Consider the following 22,334-nt stretch of genomic DNA (forward strand, 5'->3'; position numbering starts at 1 on the left):
GGAAATGATTTGGGGAAAGATGCTTCTATTGTTTTGTTTCTGAAGAGTTTTCAATCAAATCTTATTTTTATTTGTCTAGCTGCGGATATTGACTGAGTAATTTTTGACCTTTCCTACATCAGATATTTTATATAAAAAACTTCAACATGCCTATAAGACGTTGTCTTAGAAAGACTACAAGGCCTCTGTCTGCTACTATTGATTTTATTGCATGCTTTCAGAGCCAAAACAGGGACTAAGACTTGCCTTAAGTTTACGCCGGGCATTGAATTCTTGAAGCTTCTTTTGTGCGTTGTCCATGTGTGCAAAATTGGCTGCTTTTCCTGTGACCCATGGATGCTGCAAAGCCTGCAGAGTAGTGAGGCGTTTTTTGGGATCTAAAACAATTAACTTTTTAACCTGCATCACAAACACAAAATGCAGTAGACTGTTAACCTTTTTCCATGTACAGACTTGCACCATGTAATAATTACCGGATACACAAAAAATCAAGTGCTTCATTCAGTTACTACATAACATTTTGTAAACATGAACTAGAAAGTACTGTATTTCTTTTGCAGTCCTCTCTGAAGCTAATGCTGTCAATGCTATTGTTTCTGCTGTTGTTACCAGGAGAGTTGCACATCTACAAATGCTGGAGTAGGAAACTTTTGGGAAGAAAGCACTGTAGGCATACCACTGGAATGGAGATGGTGCAGACTGCTGGGTACAAAGTGTGTCTAGTCAAGCTGCACTTTGTGGGGTTTTCTGCATGTTCTAGAAAGGTGATTTTATATTTTTTCTAAGGCTGAGAATGGAGTAAAGTAGTGTAAGGACAGTACATAGCAGCAGTACATTGATGCAGGTTTTCTTCCCACATAAATTTTAAGAAGAGAATTGCAAGTGACAGCACAGGGCTCCACTAGTGCTTCAAGCCCAGGCATCAATGGTGGGTTTACTTTAGGTTCTCTGAAATTTCCTCTCAAAGAGCTTAAAAGCTCTTTAACAGTACTCTTCTACAGTAGTCTGACAGTACATAGACAGACACAGGGGCAAGGGAGTGGCCTCTGTGGCATGTACATGCTGTGAGTCCATAGAAAATGTAAAGATAAGCAAATTGCTGCAACTAAACACAACAGAACTTCCCAAAGCATGAGTTTTGAGAGCCACAGCCTTCATCCATATCTGAAACTTACTACACAGTGTTCAAAATAGAAACCATGAGCTTCACCATAGCAAAATGGTAGATACCAGTTTAGACCAAAGCTCTTTGCATACAAAAACTGCATTGTTTTCCTGCAGGCTGCTGTTAGTCTGACTTCCAATAACAAAAAGGCAGTAAATGGTGCTTTGTTGAGCTTATGAAAGAAAATCAAATCTAATTTAATAAAACTTTGAATTTCTACAATGGTTTTCATTTGAGGCATCCTGAAATACTTGACAAACACACCAATGCGAGCATTTTTATGATACTGTTCCCATAGGTAAAATAAACTTGAGAATTTATATCTGAAATAACTGAACTGAGAAAGTAATCAAACAGGTATAATGCAAAAGATTCTGCATTCTCATTTTTGTTTTACTTACTAAATCCTTGGCATTCAGAGATACATCATCCCACCAAGGAGAGACAAAGTCATATTCACAGTTCAGGGTTCTCTTATATATGTACTGATCTCCCCTTTCATCATAAAATGGTTCAAAGCCACAGAGTCTGCAAAGACAAAAAAGAGATAAGTTTATCAAACATTACTTTGTCTTATGTTGCTAGAAATAGTTCCAGATCAATTTTTCCCATCTGCAAGACCTATCTACCACTTTGGGAAACCAGGTCAGTATGCCTTACAACAGAGCAAACCAAAGTGACGTTATAAGCATTCACAAGCACTGGCAAAACTAGACGAACTGAATATTTTCCATTGTCAGATATCTGTGATTGGAGCTATTAATATAGAGACTTAACAAGAAAGAAGCTATAAAATGCCAGACCAAAGCTTCTCTAAGCCTTTCAGTCTCTGACTAGCCTAAACCAGATGCCTAGTGAAGAGTAGAAAAACTGTGGCTCGGGATACAACTTCCACAGATCTTTAAACTCTTTGAATTTTTCCAGTCACTTTTTGAGCTAGCTGAACTTGAGCCAGAAGTGAGTCCAGGTGGCTAAGAAAGCCAATGGCATCCTGGCTTGTAAATACAGCAGTAAGAGGGGAGGTGATCATCCCCCACTGGTCAGGGCACATCTCAAATACTGTGTTCAGTTTTGGGCCCGTCACTACAAGAAAGACAGAGGCCCTGAAGCATATCCAAAGATGGGCATTGGAGCTGTGAAGGGTTTGAAGCACAAGTCTCATGGGAAGAAACAGAGAGAACTGGGATTGTTTAGTCTGCAGGAGAGGAGGCTCATGTGAGACTTTACTGTTCTCTACAACTGCCTGAAAGGAGGTTGTATCCAGGTGAGGATTGGATTTTTTTCCCAGGTAATAGTGATAGGACAAGAGGTAATTGCCTCAAGTTGTGCCAGGGGAGGCTGAAGCTGGATATTAGGAAAGATTGCTGAAGTATTGGAATGGGCTGCCAGGGAAGTGGAGTCACTGTTCCTGGAGGTGCTCAAGAAATACGTATATGGGGCACTGAAAGACACTGTTAGTGGGCATGGTGGTGATGTTTTAATTGTTAAACTTGATTATCTTGGAGGTTTTTTCCAAACATAATGATTCCGTGATTCTATCCCATGGCCAAGCACATCAGAGTCATCTTCACTCCTTGGATGAAATATCTCACTGAGCACTTTCATTCAATGACCTCTACACTTGTTCTCAAGAAAATCTGATAAAAGCTGATCTCCATTTACCTTCTATATGCCAGTGAAAACCTTCTTGCACCTATTCCTTCTGGTGATCTCTGTCTGAAAGCAATTAAATTATTTAGTTACTCCTCAGCCTGAAGCCTTTCTTGCCATCCTTTTAAGTCTTCTTCAATGTTTTTTAAAGAGTATGCAAATGCTGTTCAGCAAGCACACTTTGCTGAGTTTCATGTTAGCATAAATATGCTTTCTATTTTGATTTCTTTCCTAACAACTCCTGACCTTGGACCTACGTGTCTGAATTGTTTACCAACAGAACGTTAGTATGTTCAGAGAGTAATTATCAGAATACCTGTATCTCCTTCCTGAGAGAAAAGAATTAGCACCAGTCCCTCATTTTGCCTGTGAAGTTAGATTTTCATCTATGAAGTTTGGCTTGTTATCACTGTATGTTCTTTCATTCTATCAACCAGGTATTTGGAAATGTAAAATCTTTTGGCAGTTTTTCATTATCAGCTCTCATCTTTACTTGTAACTTAGGCATTATAAAGAAGTTTTGTAATGTCACTACTGAGTGCATTTATGAAAATACTGAACAATACAGATCCTGACAGATCCCCATTATTGATCCCAGGGAAAGTAGTGATAGAAATAGTTTCTACTTATATAGTGTCATTTTTGTGCTTTTCTTCACTTCAATCATGCCTCTGTTTCAAAGTGAATTTCCTTTTCAACCAGTAAGTTTTCTGAGCTAAACAAAAATTTTATCCACTACTTTGTCCCTGGCAAATGCAACAAGCAACAAGATGATGATAGGAAAACAACAGGAAACTACAAAACAAGAAATTGACAAAAATCTAGGAAATGGTAACCTTAGATTTCAACTTGTTTTTATGTTTTATTTTTTAAAGCCAATCAGCCTCCTTACTCTCCTGAAAAAGAAGACAGATGTTCAAGGAAAAAAATGTTTTTGTTGTTGTTTTTGTTGTTGTTGTTTGTTTGTTTGTTTTTTGCGAGTGGTGTGGACAGCTGCATAACTGCACTGATGCAGAAGAAAAATTCTCCACCATAAGCACATTCTGGGTACGTTACTCATTTCCATGTTTGACAGGGAAGGATTATAGTATAAGGATACAAATACAGGAGTTCATTAGCTAGGAGCCAGTCATGGTCATTCTGCCCCTTCCCTTCCAATTGCCTTTCTCAGAACCATATCTGAGCTTGTTTTAGGTTGGCTCCTTTCCACAAGGAGTATCTCCATGATTACAGCTGTCGGACCACTAATAGTTCAGCCAAAATTAGCTTCTGGTTACCAAGTAACTGATTACATACAGTGAAACTGTGCTTAAAGCTTGCTCTGACTGTGTTGGAAGCCTTTAAAGTGAATCTCTATTTACATCTAAAAATATTTCCATCATAATTCACTACTATTGCCTACTATACTCTAATTAAAAATTTCTATAGATACATTTCCACTTCTCAAAAAATCTCCATTTCATTAGGCAGATCATTTGCTACATGTCATATTCTGTCAGTAAAACTATAGATTTGGTTTCAAAGTAGACAAATGAAACCAGGGTGAAATCCAGCACGGCTGCTCTTGATTTCATTTATACCAGGATTATGCTGATTCATTTAAAATCATTTATCAACATAATAAAGAAGTCAGCGTAACAAGGCTCAAAATCAATTAGATTTACCAGACAGAGCTTTGTGTTCTTTTAAGTCTGTTGGTAAAACAAAACAAAACAAAACAAAACAAAACAAAACAAAACAAAACAAAACAAAACAAAACTCTACCTTTATCCATGCAATCCTAACTATAAACAAAGCCTATGTATTTGTTGACTGCCATGTTGGAAATGCACGGTGTAATTCCTAGCTTATTGTTGGAATACAGAAGGATTGCTCTTCTTTGCTGCTAAAATTATACATGTGGCCTCCCTTGAATTCTGAAATCAGGAGTAATTGTTGTGTCAAAAGTTGTTTTAATCACCTCATAAGTAAAGTCTGTATTGGTGAGAAGACAGAGGTTTATACACACATCTTCTGTAGCAAGGTAGTCAACTCTTATGTCTGTTCTACTTTTGGGGAACAGACTATATTTTGGACTGTGTGAATATACATTCCTTCTGCTAAAATATGAGGCTGGGACATGCGACACTGTCCCTTAGGCTGCAGGATTAATTAATTAGGTATTGTGAAGGTAACTTTCTAATCTTAGATTCTAAACATTCAGGAATGTTGATCTACAAGACTTTACACTAACTGGATGAGTATAGCTGTGAAATGCTCCTAAAGCTAAATGGAAGAGGCAGTGAAATGCAACACAATACTATCGTTTTTTGTCTGGCTTACACCTGTAGGTCAAGTAGGATTTTGATGTGGAAGTATGAGGAGAGGGCCAGGGGGAAGAAGCAGAGGATTATCTGCTTTGGTTGTGTTGCACAGCTCATATGCTTGTTTACACCAGTTGCAGATACTTAATGAGGCTTGGAAGCATATCCTGAACAGCTGGAAGAGGTAGAAAGGCTGTGCATAAGAATGGCTGTGCATAGCAAATAGCACTCCACATAGTATAACAGAAATCTGCTATATGATCTCACTTGGAGCCTGACTACACCTGAAAGCAAGTTCTGCTTAAAGAAGGCTTTCAATTTCAAGCACAAAACCTAATACTCAGTTATTCAGTAATCGGGCAAGCACATGCCTGATGTATGCCCATGTATTAATTAAATTCATACATCCTTGCAGAGGAAAACCACCTCTCTCCCACCTCAGAGACAGGCATGCTTACATCTTATATCTCATACCTCTCTGCCAAGCGTGGGCCACTATTGCTGATGAGGAATGGCCAATTGGATAAATGACCTGCTCTCCCACCAATAATAATTATTAATTATTTTCTCCTATCAAAGATCTTTGTTTGAAAGATTCAACTTAGAATATGATAGAATAACATAATTGCAGTACTTAGCAATTGAACTGGGACTAGCCATATTAAAATACAGCCATAAATGCTTACCTCTAAATGCAGCTGTTTCAAAATATTGGTCTACATCCGCAGTTTCAGCTGTTTCTGTATGGCCAGCATTGCTCAAAGATCAGAGATAAATCTCCGGATAATTTGTAAGACATGGAACACTTCAACACTAACCATTTAACCAATCAGACTCTTGCAAAGACATAGTCCAGAGCTGTCCTCTGCTTCCTGACTAAAATGGGGCTGGACCTGAGACTCCAGAGGCATGGCAGCACCAGTGACTGACACAGAGGAATGTATTCGAGAATGTTCAGGGGCACTGTAAAGCTACTGCATGTATCTTAGCTTCAGTGTGTCCCATCTGTAGTTGACAAACTACTTAAAATCATGCTATATTTTACAGTCTGTATGAATGAGAAAAAAATGTACACATTCTGACATTTGTATCTTTCTTTTTCTTCTGCTTTCACCAGCTTGACTGCTTTTCATTCACTTTAGTAGTACAATTCTGCACAGACCTTGCAGCTATTCAAGATTAAATGTTATATTCATCAAATACATAATATGAATATTTTGCTGTGCTGCTTTAGCATCTGACTTCCTTAAGTAACTTTATAAACATAATAACTTCAGCATCTCTTTGCTTTCCAGCAGCACAGCTCACACATACAGCTCATACCTAATGCTTACACATAAAGCCATAGGTGATGCTTTTCAAAACAAAGGAGGCGGCTACATACCACCCTATGACAATATCTGCACTTACAGAATGTAGGTGATGATCCCTAGAGACCACATGTCCACTTCAGGCCCATAGGCACATCCTCGCAGTATCTCCGGAGCTGCAGATGATAAAACTCTTGTCAATAAGATGAAATTTGAATCCAGAAATTACAGTCACAAAATCACCAGGATAAATCTACAAGCATCTCTGAAACAAGGTATACTCCTTTAAGTTCTTAGTTTCTCCATAAGATGACATGGATTGCTAGAGGTGAATATCCATCATGGCAAGTACTGCAACCTTGCTTTAGGCTAAACAAGATCACCACTATCCTTGGCTATCAGCTTGTTTCCTGACACAAGAGTACCTAGCAATGAAAGGTATGTAGACTGCAAAGGCAACTGCAGAACTCTTTTTCATGAGGGTCTCTTTCTTTTGCATGTTTTGGCAATGGAGGATCCACTTCTGGTGCATTTTCTGGCTCTAGTAGTACAGGAGAGCTACTCCTCCAGGCATCCACAAGGTGGTTGTTACTTGCTCTGACAGCAAATGTGTGCATATGACAGCTGTACTGGCAGCCTGGCAGCATGCATAGTATGCCCCAGAGAAAGCTGATGGACAGCCTGTGAGGCTCCTTTCAGAACTGATATTGCACTCATAATTATAGTGTATTGTATTGTATTGTATTATAACATAATCATAGTATCATAGTATCATAGTCTCGTGCGGGTTGGAAGGGACCTTAGAGATCATCGAGTCCAACCCCCGGGATTTGAGCCTCTGTGTAGCAGAGCGGCACTTCTACCACTTGCGCCACAGGGGGATTCGAACCCAGGCCCCAGTGTTGCAAAGCGGCATTCCTACCACTGCGCCACCAGGGCACACAATATATTCATAATATAACATAACAAAGCATTACATTACATTAACAATTATATCAATTACATAGGTACCACTCCAGCACAATCTAAGTAAATCTGCATTTAAAACCGTATATTATTTGCTTAAATGGTTTGGGATTAGGGGGTTATATTATGAGCTTACTGTAAGGGGTAATTTGATTTCCCCTGAATTAAAAAAGTATTATTTAAGATAAATTCCCCATAATTAATATTCAACTATTTGTAACTTCCTCTATATTTTTAGTGTTTTTATGCCTTATATTGTCCAAATTTCTGGATACGTTTCTCCAGTATTGTATAAGTCATGTCAGTATTTTTATGATGGTTCGACACATTTCCATGCAAGTAATGAACTTGCGTTGTAACATATGTTTTGATTAAGCTTCAGTATTAAAGATCGTATATTTAGAAAAGTTGGACACAGTCCCAATTCTGAACTTCAGTTTTCTATTTATTTCTTTTCTATTTAATTCTGTTTGAATTTTGACTTTAGGAAGAAAAATTTCACCTTGGAGAGAAAAAATGTTATATTCTCACATTAAGTCCAGTAAACTGTAAATAATAAAACAACATACCGCAGTACCCTGGAGTTCCACAAACTGTCTTCATGGTCACCTGATCTTCCACAATCTTGGAAAGTCCAAAATCAGCTGTTAAGATTTTTTTACAAATGTTAGTGTTTTTACTTCCTTGCAAAATAACTGTTGTTGTGTTGTAAATGTAGTTAAATGAGCAACTATGAATTGAATGTACAGCACTGTCATTTCTAGAAATGACAGCCAGTGTAAGGAATCTACCCAGGCTGCAGTACAGAAGCAAAAAACTGTCCGTACAAATGATTATTCTTGGCTGATGCAAATGTAACTTGTTTATCCTGAGGACTGCATAAAGACAATATAGTGAGATGCCTGGGGGTGTAAAATCAGTGAGACAGAAACGTGTGTTAGGTATATATTCAGCTTTCACTTTGTAATTCTATAAAGTAACAGAACGAATTTTCTTGGACAGTTTTGGTAAAGACAATCTGGCTTTAAGAATGCAAAACAGTAGTATTTGCATTTTATTACAGAGAATATAAAAATGTACATTTTGATCAGGATAAAAGTAAGTCATATTTTATTCTATAAATTTATAGTTAGTCTTCACTCATCCCTAAAATGTTCATCATTTATGTATAGATCTAAGCGGTAAGATATTTTACAAATACTGCAATTCATTGCAAAACAGATCTATCTTTAAGCAAGGCAACAACCTTAATCAAAAGATAAAGAACTACTTAATTTAAGAACAAAATACAACATACTGTCATTCCACCCCCCACTGCTGTAGGAGGTGCAAGACATACCTATACAGTACACTGTGTTGTGCTGGGTTTGTCACACAGAGGGTATAATTTTGAAAATATGCCCTTATTAACCCAAAATAGCCCACTCCCTATTTTTCCTAAACTTCATAGGATTTTAACATCAGTAAGCTATGTCTTCATGCTTCACATAGAAAATATTGCTTAGGAGAGAGAAATGTAGCATTACATGTAAGTCTAGCTGCTTTTTCAGGATGATGATTCCTGCCATCTCTTGAGCTGAGCTAGTTAAGTGGAGCTATCTTTTCAGCAGAGCAGCTGTACTTTCTTCTCACCTCAATTCTATCTAATTTGTGATCCGCTGATATGGCAGTGCCTTCGGAACAGGCTGGCATCTGAGGCAGAAAAGGGAAGAAGGGCTGAAGATGGAGGTTAGGATGCTGCTTTTCTGAGGATGAATGCTCCAAAAGCCCATAATACTAGCCATCAAACCTCAGCTGCTGGGTACTGCATTAAATTATTACATATAACAGTGGTTCATAGACCTGAAAAAATGTAAATGAAGATACTATCATCCTGAGATGCAATGCTTTCCTAGAAATGTGTAATAAATTACTTAAAAATAGTTCTTGGAAAACTGGCTTCTTAAACCTGTGATGAATACAAGTATAACGAATATGGAACACTTTCACTCCTCACATTCTCCCCTGCTCCCTGGTAAAGGAGCACAAAGTGGTACTTTCAAACAGACTGAGAACACTGAATATCTGGAATAGCATTTGCTGGAAAACAGCACGTGACAGAGCTCTTTAGGAAGACGAGAGCAAGTGCGTTTGGGTTTTTCTTCTTTTAGTACGTACATATCAGTCCTTTTGCAGCTTGATATATCTGGAATGGCACAACCCAGATCCCACCAGGGAGCACTGCACTGCTCTGTTTGTGTGAGCAAGGTCAGCAGCTGTCCATGGCTGAACATAACCTGATGCCTGCTGGTTTCTTCAGAACTCGTCTTTGCTACAGGAAGAGTGGGACATGCCCAGCTTTTGGAAGTCAGGCCCTAGGCAAGCAGATGCTGCTTCTGAGGGCACTGACATACAGCAACCTCACTCAGGAGAAACTGACCTCTCCTCCTCCTCACCCCTCCCTGTGCTGCTTCAGGTTGCCTTTCCTGTGCCCTATATGATGAACAGTTCTTCTCATTCAACATGCTTGCTCTGAAGATATACTTGGTTTGTTTACTTTCTTCTCTTTGTCTGTAAACTTGCAAGTTTTTGTTGATGAATCTTCTCCCTTATAATATTATATTAGCAAAAAAAAAAAAAAAAAAAGAAAAAAGAAAAAAGAAAAGGACACAGAAGTGGTCCACACAGCTGACCCCATGATCCTTCCTGTTCTTCCTGTGCTTATTGTCTACAGCTTTCTGCAAGATACAGGCTGTAATTAACCACAACAAGAATTCACTTTTTTGTTCCATTTCATTCATTCACCATGCACAATCATATTTCTGAAGGAGTAATGTACTGTTCATTTGAGTATAAGCATTAGCTCAGAACAAAATGGTGGTAAGAACTACCTAATGATAGCACATACTACTGATACTAAGGAATTAGGGAAGCATCTATTTAGCGCCCTTTACCTATTTTCAGTGGTGCATCCGGTGCTGGTGTCGCATAGAGCAGATTTTCTGGCTTCAAATCACGATGCACAATCCCATTCGCATGCAGGTACTATAAAGAAAGTAAAAATATTTACCTGAGCATGAGAGAGTATGGTCAAGCATGAGTTAACACCTTCCTAGTAATCTATAGTAGCAGTCCAGTGACTGCTACTTTTATGACATGGAGTCACTTAACCAACTCCATCAGCTTTTTACTGCAGGCTTCAGTATGGGATCCTTAGAAACGTACTGAGATCGGAATAGGGAACTGCAAATTGGGAATGCAAAGAAAGCATCCTGTTCATTTGAGAAGAAAAGATTCTCAGAAAACATTACTCACTTTTTAATAAAGAGAGAACTACAAGGAAGCAATCTATCAAATGCTGAGATACAGGAGTCTGTCTCAGAGGAAGGCAGATTCTATATATTACAATATTATGAGAGATCAAAAAAGAAATGCCATTCAATTAGACTGATAGACTATCAAATAGACAACATAGATGAGAAAAGATGTAGCATGTGTCTTGTATAAACTATTAACTTACAGCCCCTTGTGCAAGACTTCTAGGTTTTAATTCAGCACAGCTGTAGATTCTCAGGTTTCCAACTGTCTTGCTGAAACACATGCAGTACATGGAAATTCACTCATCACTGGATTCATGTAAAAATATTCCTGCCTTGCAGTAATGGAAAGAAACACTTCTAGGACATATGGCCACCTTCTACATTGCAAGTGATGGACACTGACAGAAGGGGCAAAAAAGGTAAACTTGAGAAACAAATCCTTTATTTCCTGATAAAATCTTCAGCAGAAATCTCTAAAGAGATGGAAGAATGATGCTTAAAGGTAGAATCTGAATATCTTGTTTGAAAGTCTCCTGGTCTACTTTTAATGGAATCTTCATTCAGCTGTGTTTACACTGGTGGAAAAAATTAGTGTGTTCATTACTATGCAGAAAACAAGTTTTTGAATATTTTTCTGGAAAGGATATTCACAGCACTGAGTTAGAATCTAAGATGAATTCTTGACTGTGTATCTCTAAGTTTGCAAACTGTACTTTGCCAGTTGCCAATGATTACATAACATTAAGAACAGAAAGCTCTTTCCTTTAGCACCATTTTAGTGACACTGAGTGCTATTCAAGTGTGTGTTTCCTACAGTCTAAGTGATTGTCACACCTGTGTTTTCTATGGACAGGTGACTAATTAGTTATCCAAGATAAAAACAGACAACTATTTAAGGAGGCTCATGGTATGCACTGTGCTACATCATTTATTGTGGTCACATCTGCATGGCTGAAAAAAAACCTGTGTCTAGCCTGGATAAAAGTACATCTTTCTCTGCCAGTGAAGACAATCAGCAAACATGCTCCCAGAATTTATGCTACTGATGTGTCTGACAAACAGAGGTAAGCAAAGGGAAAGCACCCAAGAAGTGGGTCAATAGCAATCACATCAAAATAGACAGAAAGAGGATTCTGACCTGATCTGCATTCACATCCTGCAGATCAGTGTAGCTGACTGGAATGAGAAGAACGGATATTTCACAATCACTGAGTGGAAAGCAGCAACTTCCAACTGATTCGTATGGAATAGTTTAGACCAAATTTGTGCAAAGAAATGTTCCAGCCACATTCGCAGGAAGTCTTTTAGAGGTCATTTTTTATACACACACATAATCTTAAAAACATTATGTGGTGTGAGGCTAAAAACATCAAAAATCTCTTCTTAGTCTACTTTTTATGCAAGGGAAACTTGGGAAGCACTTTGGAAAAGCTCCTTAACTTTTCCTCTGTTACGTCTTGACATTCTGACTACCAGGGCCCCCAAGAACCATAATGAATGATATCCATGCATTCATTTCATGATTTGTAATGAATTTGCAGTGTGAGCTCCCTTTTTATTAGATACCCATAAGAACACTTGTAAGGAAATCTCCTCCTCTATTCAGCCCACCAATTAAAAAATATACTAGAAGCAGATGCCCAACTGATGTGAATTCCCCAAATAACCTAGTCCATGCCTTTCAAAACCTGCCACTACAGTACCCCCTCCTCTATGTTCCTTCCTCACAACATCCCAGCTCTTCCAATCCACTCTGCCACATCTCAACTTATTTCCCCAACATCTAAGCCCAGATTTCCTGCCCATCCTTAGTAACATCCTTAATTCCTCTGACCTCTCCATGAGGCCACATAGATACCTTCATGTATGCTGAAACTCCCTGTCTCAGTTGCCCCGGTTTTGTCGTCTTTCTCCCACGGCCTCTTTGCTAAATTTTATATCTGGGGACAAGATCTGGCACTTGGACCAGCAAAGACCCACAGGTATGCTGGCATGCCATCCTGCTGTTGTCTCTCCCCTTCTGGCAGAAGTAATGTGTGTGGATTGGGCTGCCAAGTCAGACATTTAACAGACATCTTGTGTGTCTGAAGCCTAGGCTGCTGTCAGATTATGTTGAGGTTGGGTTATTAGTTGTGTTGTGAACTTACAGACAAAAAGGACAGATCAAAAAATTCCCACAGTATCTGCACTAATAAATACTAAGACAGCCCATTCTTCAACTACCAAGAAGAAACAACTAGCTTCATGGAACTCCAGACCCAGGAAAGATCTCTGACTGGAGTTCTCTAAGATGTACCTGTGTCAAAACAGCATTGTTATTGGATGCCTCCAGTACATACAGAAGCCCTGCGTTCTTCTTTTCATCCTAATCCACCTCTGTGCAAAACAAACAAACAAATGAAACAACAAAACAACAACAACAAAACCAACAGAGCTGGGGAAGAGACTCGAATATAAGACTTAAAAGGAGTGGCTGTAGGAACTGGGGTACTTTAGTCTGAAAAAAAGGAGCCTAAGGAGAGTACTAACCACTGCCTATGACTACTTGAAAGGAGGTCGTAGAGAGGAGGGAGTTCATCTCTTTTTTCAGGTCAAAAGTGACAGGAGGTAAAGAAATGGTCTCATGTTGCAGCAGGAGAAGTATAGATTAGATATCAAGAAGCGTTTCTTTGTGGAGAAGGGTGGTCAAGCACTGTGATGAACTACTGAGGGTAGCAGTAGAGTCCATATGCCTGCAGGTATTTAGGACAGGGCATTAAGAAGCATGATTTAGCAATGGGACTTGGTAGGCCAGCTTGGGCCTTTTAGTTTTCACCAATCCCAAAAGCCCAAGTGAAAAGTGTCCATCAACCAACTATTCATCATGTCAACACTGTGGCTCCTAGTATTGAAGACTACTTGATAATTACGTTGTACTTGATAAAGTGAACAGTGTTCTGAATTTCACTACGCTTTAGAAATTTTTACTGAGCTTTTTAGGGTCCATCCAGAAACAGATAAATTAACAGAACTCACATTGTTATAATACACAGATATTTCAATTTATATATTTACTTCTCATATATTGATTTTAATGAATGAAATTTTCCTTTATAGTGCCTCTGTGGCGTAAGTTCAATGATAACTCTTTCTGTATTCCAGTCTGCCGTACAGCTTTGGGCATTACATACTCTCCTACTACCAGAATAGTTAACCTGTGTTCAACTACTTAAATGCTACATCTGTCAGTGGTTAAACAATATGATTAAATGCAACAATCAGGGACCAAGTGTCAAGTTAGAAGAAGTAATGAATCACTTAACAATCTAGGCTTTGCTGAACTACATAATTTTTCCCTCCTGTAAGATACACATAAGACTTGGAAAACATTTTAATTCTATATGGACGATTGAAGAGTTTTTAGATGCATGATGCTATACGAACATTCAACAGAGAATGCATGTAAAATGTGATTATAACATGAAGAGATAGACTTCCAGTGACTAAAAAAATCTTGCTTTCACTTTCATTCAATTTTCAAAAGGCAATATTAAATGCTGAAAGAAAAGTACGGGCGTAGCATCTGTCTCATTGCAGCTTTGCTCATTTTGTGTTAGTGAAATAAGGTGGATACAGAAAATTTAATTTTACGTTATGATGCTGTATTTCCATGGCAACATTACATGGGTACATTTAGAACTAGTATGCCTTGTAACATCTATGTACTAAAATGAAAACTTACTTATAGGAGCATTCCATCTTACTTATGAGATGTAGACAGAAGAGAGGTCAGAGCATGGCCCATGAAAGAAGCCTTATGAAGAAGTACTCTCTGTGTGCAGCTTTAATCAGATAAGTGGGTCCGTGGCTCAAGGAAGACCAAATACATTTTCACACATACCTGGTTTCCTGATTTTTTGGAACTGCAAATTGGGCACTAGAAAATGGGACAGTACTGATTTTAAAGATCATATGCCTATTCCACTTAGCAAAGATAAGTGAATAAGAAAAAATAAAATGGAATGAATATAAATGCAAAGGAAATGAAATAAACAGTGAAAAAAATCTACTTGCTAAGCACAAGGCCTTGGACATCCTGCAGGCACACTTCTTTTTCAGTTGCTTGAGCCAGCCAGATATATGTAGGCCAGGCATATGAATCAGCCATACTTCAGGCACACTGTAGGGTACTGCTTTATCAGTCCACAGCATATCAGACAATCAGGGTTATATTAGGGTTATATATAAATTATATATATATAAAAAATAATATATATATTATAAATATTATATATTGTTACAATATATTGTAACAAAATTAATGGTGACAGTCTGGGGAGTCCAGCCAACTGGCCTATAATTCCTTCCTCTTGAAGGTTGTGCTACATGTAGGAAGTTCTCTGCTTCACTTCTATGAGAAATGACTGCTAACAGTTAACCGTGATTCAAATTCAAGAAACTTGATCTTTAAAGAATGTACAAAGGAGGTCACTCAGTGCAGCCAATTATTGAAAGATCTGAAGGATTTGAATAACCTCTGGCCTAGCTTTTTCTTATTCTAGGCTTACGTCTTACCACTTTGTAACTGGTGTTAATCTTGCTAGACAACCAGGAACAGCTGAACTTTTAATAAAAATAAAGCAAAAACTACAAAAATACTTCTCCATTCAGAACATTTCACTCACTAGTGTTTCTTCATATAAGGATGACCGATTTTGCTACCATTTTTACCTCATGCATCTCAATTTTTCCCCTGGCCTTTTCTGACTTTATTCTTCACACTCCTGCAATTCTTCTAACTCCAGCTTAAACAACCTGACCTATTTTCTGCTTTCTATATACTAAGGCTGTGTTTAACTCCAGGATGTACATCCCCTGCTTGAGCACTGTCCCTCATCTCAATGGACTGGTGAGAAGTCATCTGACCTTTGAGCATGTCAATATGCTTCTAGCATCCTGCTCTCTCTCAGGCATAGAACTGCAGCTTGCAGCACTGCAGGTTCCCTTCTATTAGTAAGTAAGGAAAAAATCGTAAAATGCTTTTGTTCCCACTTCTGAGACTAACTGTTTTGGGTTTTGTGGCTTCTCCTCAAGAATCAGGGGAGTTATCCTATAACTTCTGCTGAGTACATCTATGGCATGACTGCCACACTCATGAACATCCAATTCACTCCTGCTATCGAAGGGCAAGTTTCTACTATTTTTATTAACATGTAAGGACATCCATGTTGAATTGGTTAGGAAATCAACCTTGCAAGTTCCCAGAGGGGAAATAAAATCTGTAGGTATGAAGTCAGTATTGGACATCCAGAGCTATAAATACAGACACTAAGTCTATAAAAGGCTGAAAAAAAACATGTTTTCTTCTCCCTTTGCAAAAATGTCTAGACGTATAATTAAGCTATTTCTGTAGGCCTTAGAAAAGTGTGTCATTGTGTAATGAAAGCTACAGCATAGCAATTTAGTTTGATTACTGCTATATAATGTTTGATAGGGCTGTGGTTAATTGATGAAGTTTATGAAGAGGAAGTTTCAATAAGCTTTTAATAATCTAACAGAACAGAGAGAGATTACTCATAAAAGAAGAAAACATACATTCCTGTTCCCTATTTCTAGGGAGGAGAGTGAACTCTCTTATAATCATACATAGAGAGGGTCAAAGTCAGTCTCCATGTAATTGGTGTCTGTAAAAATCACAAAACACATAGTGTACAACATACAGAAATATGAATACTGATCATTCAAAATGTACGCTTGGTCATACACTCTACACTGGTGTACTTTAAGAAACAAGCTACAGCTATGATAACCAGGCTTTGGGGGAATCGAGAGAAATCTAAAATTTCAGTTAGTCCAGAGCTATATCCTGCTACTGTCTTCTGTGTGAATCCAGTGATTTACAATTCACACATATCATAAGTACTTAAGTACTCAAAAACTAAAGATTGGCACAAGATATGTGACCTGGAGCTATTACAGTTTCACCCTAGAGCAAACGATGCAATCCTTCTGCAACTTGGGTTCTGTACCCTTAAAAATGTTGTGACACATAAGTTGTGTCACTTTTACACTTGTCTAAATGACAAGTGTAGAAGGGAAATAAGGCTACCTAATGATCTGTCACTGACATTGTGTTATCTCTGCTGAAGTTGCTATAAAATTCCACTGCTTTAAGAGATTCAAGCTGTGTTTAAAAGCAGTAATACAACTACTGGGTGGCTTCTTTCTGTGCTTCCACTTATCTCTCAGACAGCAAGTAGCCTGGAATGCAAAACTGCATCTGAAAACATGTATCACTGGACTTTGGCACTGCCTTGAGGTGGTTTCTGCTGATTATGAAGAAGTGAATTTAATTATTTGCTTGTTTACTGGATAAACAACCTTTTCAGGACTACAATTGTGTATTTTGTTTATTTGTTTGTTTCAAAATGGAAAAAAAAAAAAAAAAGAACTATTTTAGAAATTCAGAGATCATTCTGACAAGTACTATAGAGTCTAAGAATTCTTGCTTTAAGAGCTTTAAAAAGAAAAGATACTGTCAGTCATGCTGTCAGATCCCAGCTGCCCCGGGATCAATGATGTTGATGTAGTAAAAGTGTAATTTTCCCTCATTCACTGCCTTACTTAAGTGACACTAACTTTGGGACCAAATGAACAGAAGACCATTTTATCATTTCAGAGAAAAAGAGGAATATTCATTTGTTTTCAGGAAGTCTGGGATTTCTTCATATGTGTAATAACAACAAAGAATGTTAGAAAGGAGTCAAATTCTAAGATCTTACCTACAAGCTTATTCTTTGCATTTGTCTTGCTTTTACTGGTAGATGTGGGGAAATGAAAGGGACCATTTAGTTCCTCAACACACTGGCTTCCAAATATTTTGATGAAACTTAAATTACTTTAACTAAAATAACTCTAAATGATATTATTTTAATGGAACAAAGCATATTTGCCTTTGTACTTTGTACAAACATGCATTAGCACATCTAATTTGATTTATGAATACAGGCTGCAAATTGTTGTATTATCAAAATATATGCAGAAATGCATCAGTATAGATGCAAAGATCAAAATTACACTTTTTTCTTTGCTAGTCTTCATATCCAAAGGTAGGAGAAAATAGCTCAGATGGGAATTTCTTAATTAAGCAGTTAGATACATAGAACTTCAAAATGACTTTCTTTCACATTTGGAAATCTTTTTATGTATGCTAATGTTTCAGAAGAGTAGAGCACCAATAACGATGACAACGTTTCACCAGGTGCGATCATAGCAAGTCACATACAGCCATTTCTGTGCAGTCTAACATATGCAGCATAGGATAACGCACACACCTTCCCACACAAATGATTTCGTGCAGGGAGCTAACTGCCTGCAGTGGCATGAAGTTCTCTGAAACTATAAGTAGGCCACAGCACCAGAGTAGGTAGAAAAGCTTTGCTGAAGTAGCTTTGCCTCAGATACATGCAAAAGAGCCACCCACTTGCAGAATCTCTGAATTCACTGAAGAATTAACATACATTAACGCTGTTCCTCACACAGCCACTCTGCTCAGATGTTCTTTTTCTGCAGGGTGAAGTGGACAGTGATGCTGTTTCTTTTCCTGCAGCAGGGTACTGAACAGGGAAGCTTTCCCACTGCAGCTCCCTCACCTACTTTAGGACACACGCCACAGTGCTGCCTTCAGTCAGGTAGCTTAACAAAGTGGCAAAGAATTTTTGTTGTTATGGGAAAATTCAATCATTTGTGATGAAATGCAAAAGAACTGCATATAAGATGCAACACGATGTCACAGAATTGTAGTGGGCAGAACCCAGTTAAGACTGTGTGTGCCGGAGCTGCCAAGCTGCAGTACATTCCAATATTCCACAAGGAGGAATTGCAAAAACACAAACAAAAATAAAATGAAACATCACCCATCCTCCTCCCACTCACCCAAAAAAACCCAAATAGCCACACAAAACAAACAGCAAACAGCAACAACAACAAAATCAAAAGTCAAAAATAAAAGACCAAAGCTACAAGAAAACTGAAAAAAAAAAACCATACCATTAACCCCTTACACAAAACACGTGACAAAAACTAGCGGTCCTGCTCCTAATACTGGCACCCATTCCTTCTCCCTGTGACTCACAGCATCTTCTCCGCATGACCTACTTTACTCACAGTACCACATAAAATCCTTCAAAATGTGCCAAGTTTCTACAGCACTCTGTAAAAGAAACTAAAGAAACTTTGTTCTCTTCATCCTCTGTCTTCAGCATTTTTTACTCTAATGACAATAAAGCTATAAACAAGAAAAATCATTTGTAACAAGAAAAGAATTTAAATATCAATAGCATTTAAATTAGAGGTGCAATTGTTTTAAGACTAAACTGAAAGAAAACTTGAAAGGTTCATAAATCAACTTCATATGCCTTGGTAAATTAACACCATTATAGCAAAGGTTAAAGACCTCCTACAAAACAAAGTTCATAAGATTCTTTTCCATTCTGGGTTATCAAGCCTAAATTTGTTTCCAGATTAAGACATTAACAGCATACATTTTTATCATACATGACAAGGTAACAACAGTTTGTGAAGGAATTACATACACAAAAAACTGAAGCCTTAAAAATGACCTACATATTCAAAAACAGAATCGCATGTAATTAAGAAATTCTCACCTGTTAAAAAAAATAAAATAAAATAAAATAAAATAAAATAAAATAAAATAAAATAAAATAAAATAAAATAAAATAAAATAAAATAAAATAAAATAAAATAAAATAAANTAAAATAAAATAAAATAAAATAAAATAAAATAAAATAAAATAAAATAAAATAAAATAAAATAAAATAAAATAAAATAAAATAAAATAAAAGAGTAGGCGAGGGTGTTTAGTCTGTGGATATCTCTATTATGTAGGTGATGATTGCCTCCTTTGGAAAGCTTTCTTAGATTGTATATGAATATAACTATGTGTTTTCTGGAAAGAAATATTACCTGACTTGTGTAGGTTCCTGAATGCAAAAGAACAATTCAGATTCTCCTGGGAAATGCAATAGCCTTGTTGCATGCAGCACTTCTTTTTTTCTCACTGCCTAATGCTCAATTGGAATTCTGAAATATTGCGTGTCACCTGGAGGAACGTTGAACTGTAAACATGAATCTGCCATCAGCTCATATGCCTTCAAAAAGATCAGCAATAGATGAATGTAAGATGTTTTGTTTATATGTAACAAAGAAACCTACCCATGTGCTCAGCGCTCTGCACCAGAACTTTAAGCAACATCACCACTTCTTAAAACTTGCCATATTATTGGTGCCTATAATACAGAAAGCTATAAATACATTCCTCAGTGAGATCCGCAGAAAACACAATAGTAGATTTTATCTAAATCTCAGTTTTGTCAGTCAGAAAGTATCAATTATGTTTTCATGCTTATTTTTCTTAGTTTCTACATATATTCATGTAAGCCCAAAATCTGCTGTTACAGCAGAGATGCCCAAACAAGCCTAAAGAACATTTCTCAACTACTGTGGCATCTTTTTCTCAAGGTTCAGAAAAAAACGATAAAAAATATTTTAATGGAACAAAAATATGATGCCAGGTGACAAATTCTTCCAGGATTCACAGCTCAAGAACTGAAAAGAAAATCATGGTATTTTGTCTTTTCTTCGTGGGCAGATGGTATTCCCAATGCAATATGAAGCAACATTTTCCAATCTTCAGACCCCGAGGCTATTTTTGTAGAAAAGCAACAATAATTCACAGCAAACTCCAATAATTTGAATGTTTTCTGCAGTAAGTAGCAACAAAATACAGGTATGAACATGTTGCCACCTCCAACCTTGCCTCAGGTTCTGCAGTTAGAAAAACTGCACATGGCACAGGAGGCCAGGATGGAAAACTAACTCAGATGTATTGTCTTGCAAGATCCTCTTGGAAGAAATGTTAAAGCACACGTGAAGCAAAGATGTGATGCAAGACAGCGTGCACACCTTCATCAAGGGAAGATAATGCCTGACCAATTTGGTAGAAATCTATGACTGAGTAATAGCATCAGTGCACAGAGAAATCAGCTGATATTTGGACTTCTGCAAGGCATTTTACAGGGTCCCACAACACAACCTTATCTTATTGGAGAGATATGGCTTTGAAAGAAAGCAAGAATGTTCAAGAGGATAAAAAGTTGGTTGCTGAAGTTTATTTATCAGATCTCTCTGAACCTAAAATTAAATCAGTGTTAAGAGGAACATGCTACTTTGGACTCAATCAAGTAATTGGCTACATTATAATGGAGTAGAGTGAGAAAACAATCTGACTGAGGGACTACGAAGATTCTGTTGGAAAGTTATGCGGCCTCATTACATTCTAACAAATAATGACTCCATTTAAATGTGCTTCTAATCATAGAGAATTCTGGCTTACTAACAACTCAGTTAAGAACATGAAATACAGCAGAGAAAGATTCAGACAAAATTTCAAAGCCTTTCACAGTGCTATGTGATAATAAAAAAGTGAAAGCAGAACAAGCCTTCTCTATTTAGCTTTTTCAAGTTATGGTTGAACAGATTTGTGAGGCTAAAAAGTACTAATGGAAAATAAATCCATGTTAACTTCATCATGTTTCAGAACATACTGTGCTACTCCTACCTCAGGTGAGCTTGTGACCATAAAACCACAGCTATGCTGGGCACAACAGCAGATGCAAATGTAAACACTAAAGGAGAAAATAGCCATCTGCCTTTGGATTATTCATGGAGCAAAATGTCATAATCTTCAGAAATTCTGATCAACCAAACTTCACGCAACAATTACAGGTATTGATGCATCTGGATCTCAGTTTGGTATTTTATATTACTTTAGATTAACTAGTGCTTTAACAAATGTTTGAAGAAAATGGAGATGAGTAGGAGAAATGCAAAGCATTTTCACTTGTTTGGTATTTCCTAACTTCCAAAAAATTTAGAGCACTCTTCTTTTACTGAACAGGAGAGCATTACCAGTACCCTTGAAAGTAACACTTTGGTAAAAACAAAACAAAACAAAGCAAAACCCCCTCAATCTTGACAGTATTAATAAGTGCAAAGTCATCCATTTAGGTATTAATGGCATAATTTATATTCTGTTAGTGTCTTAGTTGGAACAAATGAATAAAACTTAGCTCTAAGAGCTGCTTATGGGTTATGCACCACCAATAAGACATAGCTCTGACAAAGTTAAATGCAGTCCAAGGACAAAGAAAGTAAAGCTAGGCAGTGGCAGAAGGCAGTGGAAAGAACTTCACTGATGGCAAAAGGTGGTAGAGAAACCTCTTCTGGAGAACAGGGAATCAATGGGGGAGCAGGGAGGCTGCTGTGTGATGATGCTAAACCTTTCTTGTTCAGCAATGCAAAGCAAAGGTTTGAAGAAGGATTTGACCGCTGCCTATAACTAAAACACTCAGCAGGATGGAAGAATGTGATTTAAGTAATGGATTCTTGGCACACACAAACAGCCAGAAACTAGCTATGAATATCTTTAAGCTAGAAATAAGAAAAAGCCTCCTAACTGTGAAAGTTGCAAGTATTCAGGGCAACTTTCCAAGAAGTGTGGAGAGGTCAGAATTTGAACTGCTGCTCAGTATGCTTATAAGAGGTCTACGAGATATAGAGTCTGTGTGGGCAGAGACTGAA

At 37.6% G+C, this 22,334-nt stretch overlaps 1 protein-coding gene across 3 annotated transcripts in view; it reads right to left on the reverse strand.

Annotated features, from left to right (window-relative positions):
* Positions 1-22,334, reverse strand: part of CAMK4 (calcium/calmodulin dependent protein kinase IV) — a 144,107-nt gene that overhangs the window by 10,723 nt on the left and 111,050 nt on the right. For 2 of the 3 annotated variants that reach the window (XM_032441210.1, XM_032441209.1), the window contains 6 exons: positions 10,328-10,418; positions 7,964-8,038; positions 6,529-6,604; positions 2,828-2,881; positions 1,567-1,693; positions 247-399 (listed from right to left, as the gene is read on the reverse strand). In XM_032441210.1, coding sequence (XP_032297101.1) covers positions 247-399; positions 1,567-1,693; positions 2,828-2,881; positions 6,529-6,604; positions 7,964-8,038; positions 10,328-10,418 — 576 coding nt within the window. The remainder of the gene's footprint in view (positions 1-246; positions 400-1,566; positions 1,694-2,827; positions 2,882-6,528; positions 6,605-7,963; positions 8,039-10,327; positions 10,419-22,334) is intronic. The other variant, XM_015849459.2, reaches the window with a different exon arrangement.

This window comes from Coturnix japonica, chromosome Z (genome assembly GCF_001577835.2).
Source record: "Coturnix japonica isolate 7356 chromosome Z, Coturnix japonica 2.1, whole genome shotgun sequence".
In the NCBI taxonomy this organism is placed as follows: Eukaryota; Metazoa; Chordata; class Aves; order Galliformes; family Phasianidae; genus Coturnix; species Coturnix japonica.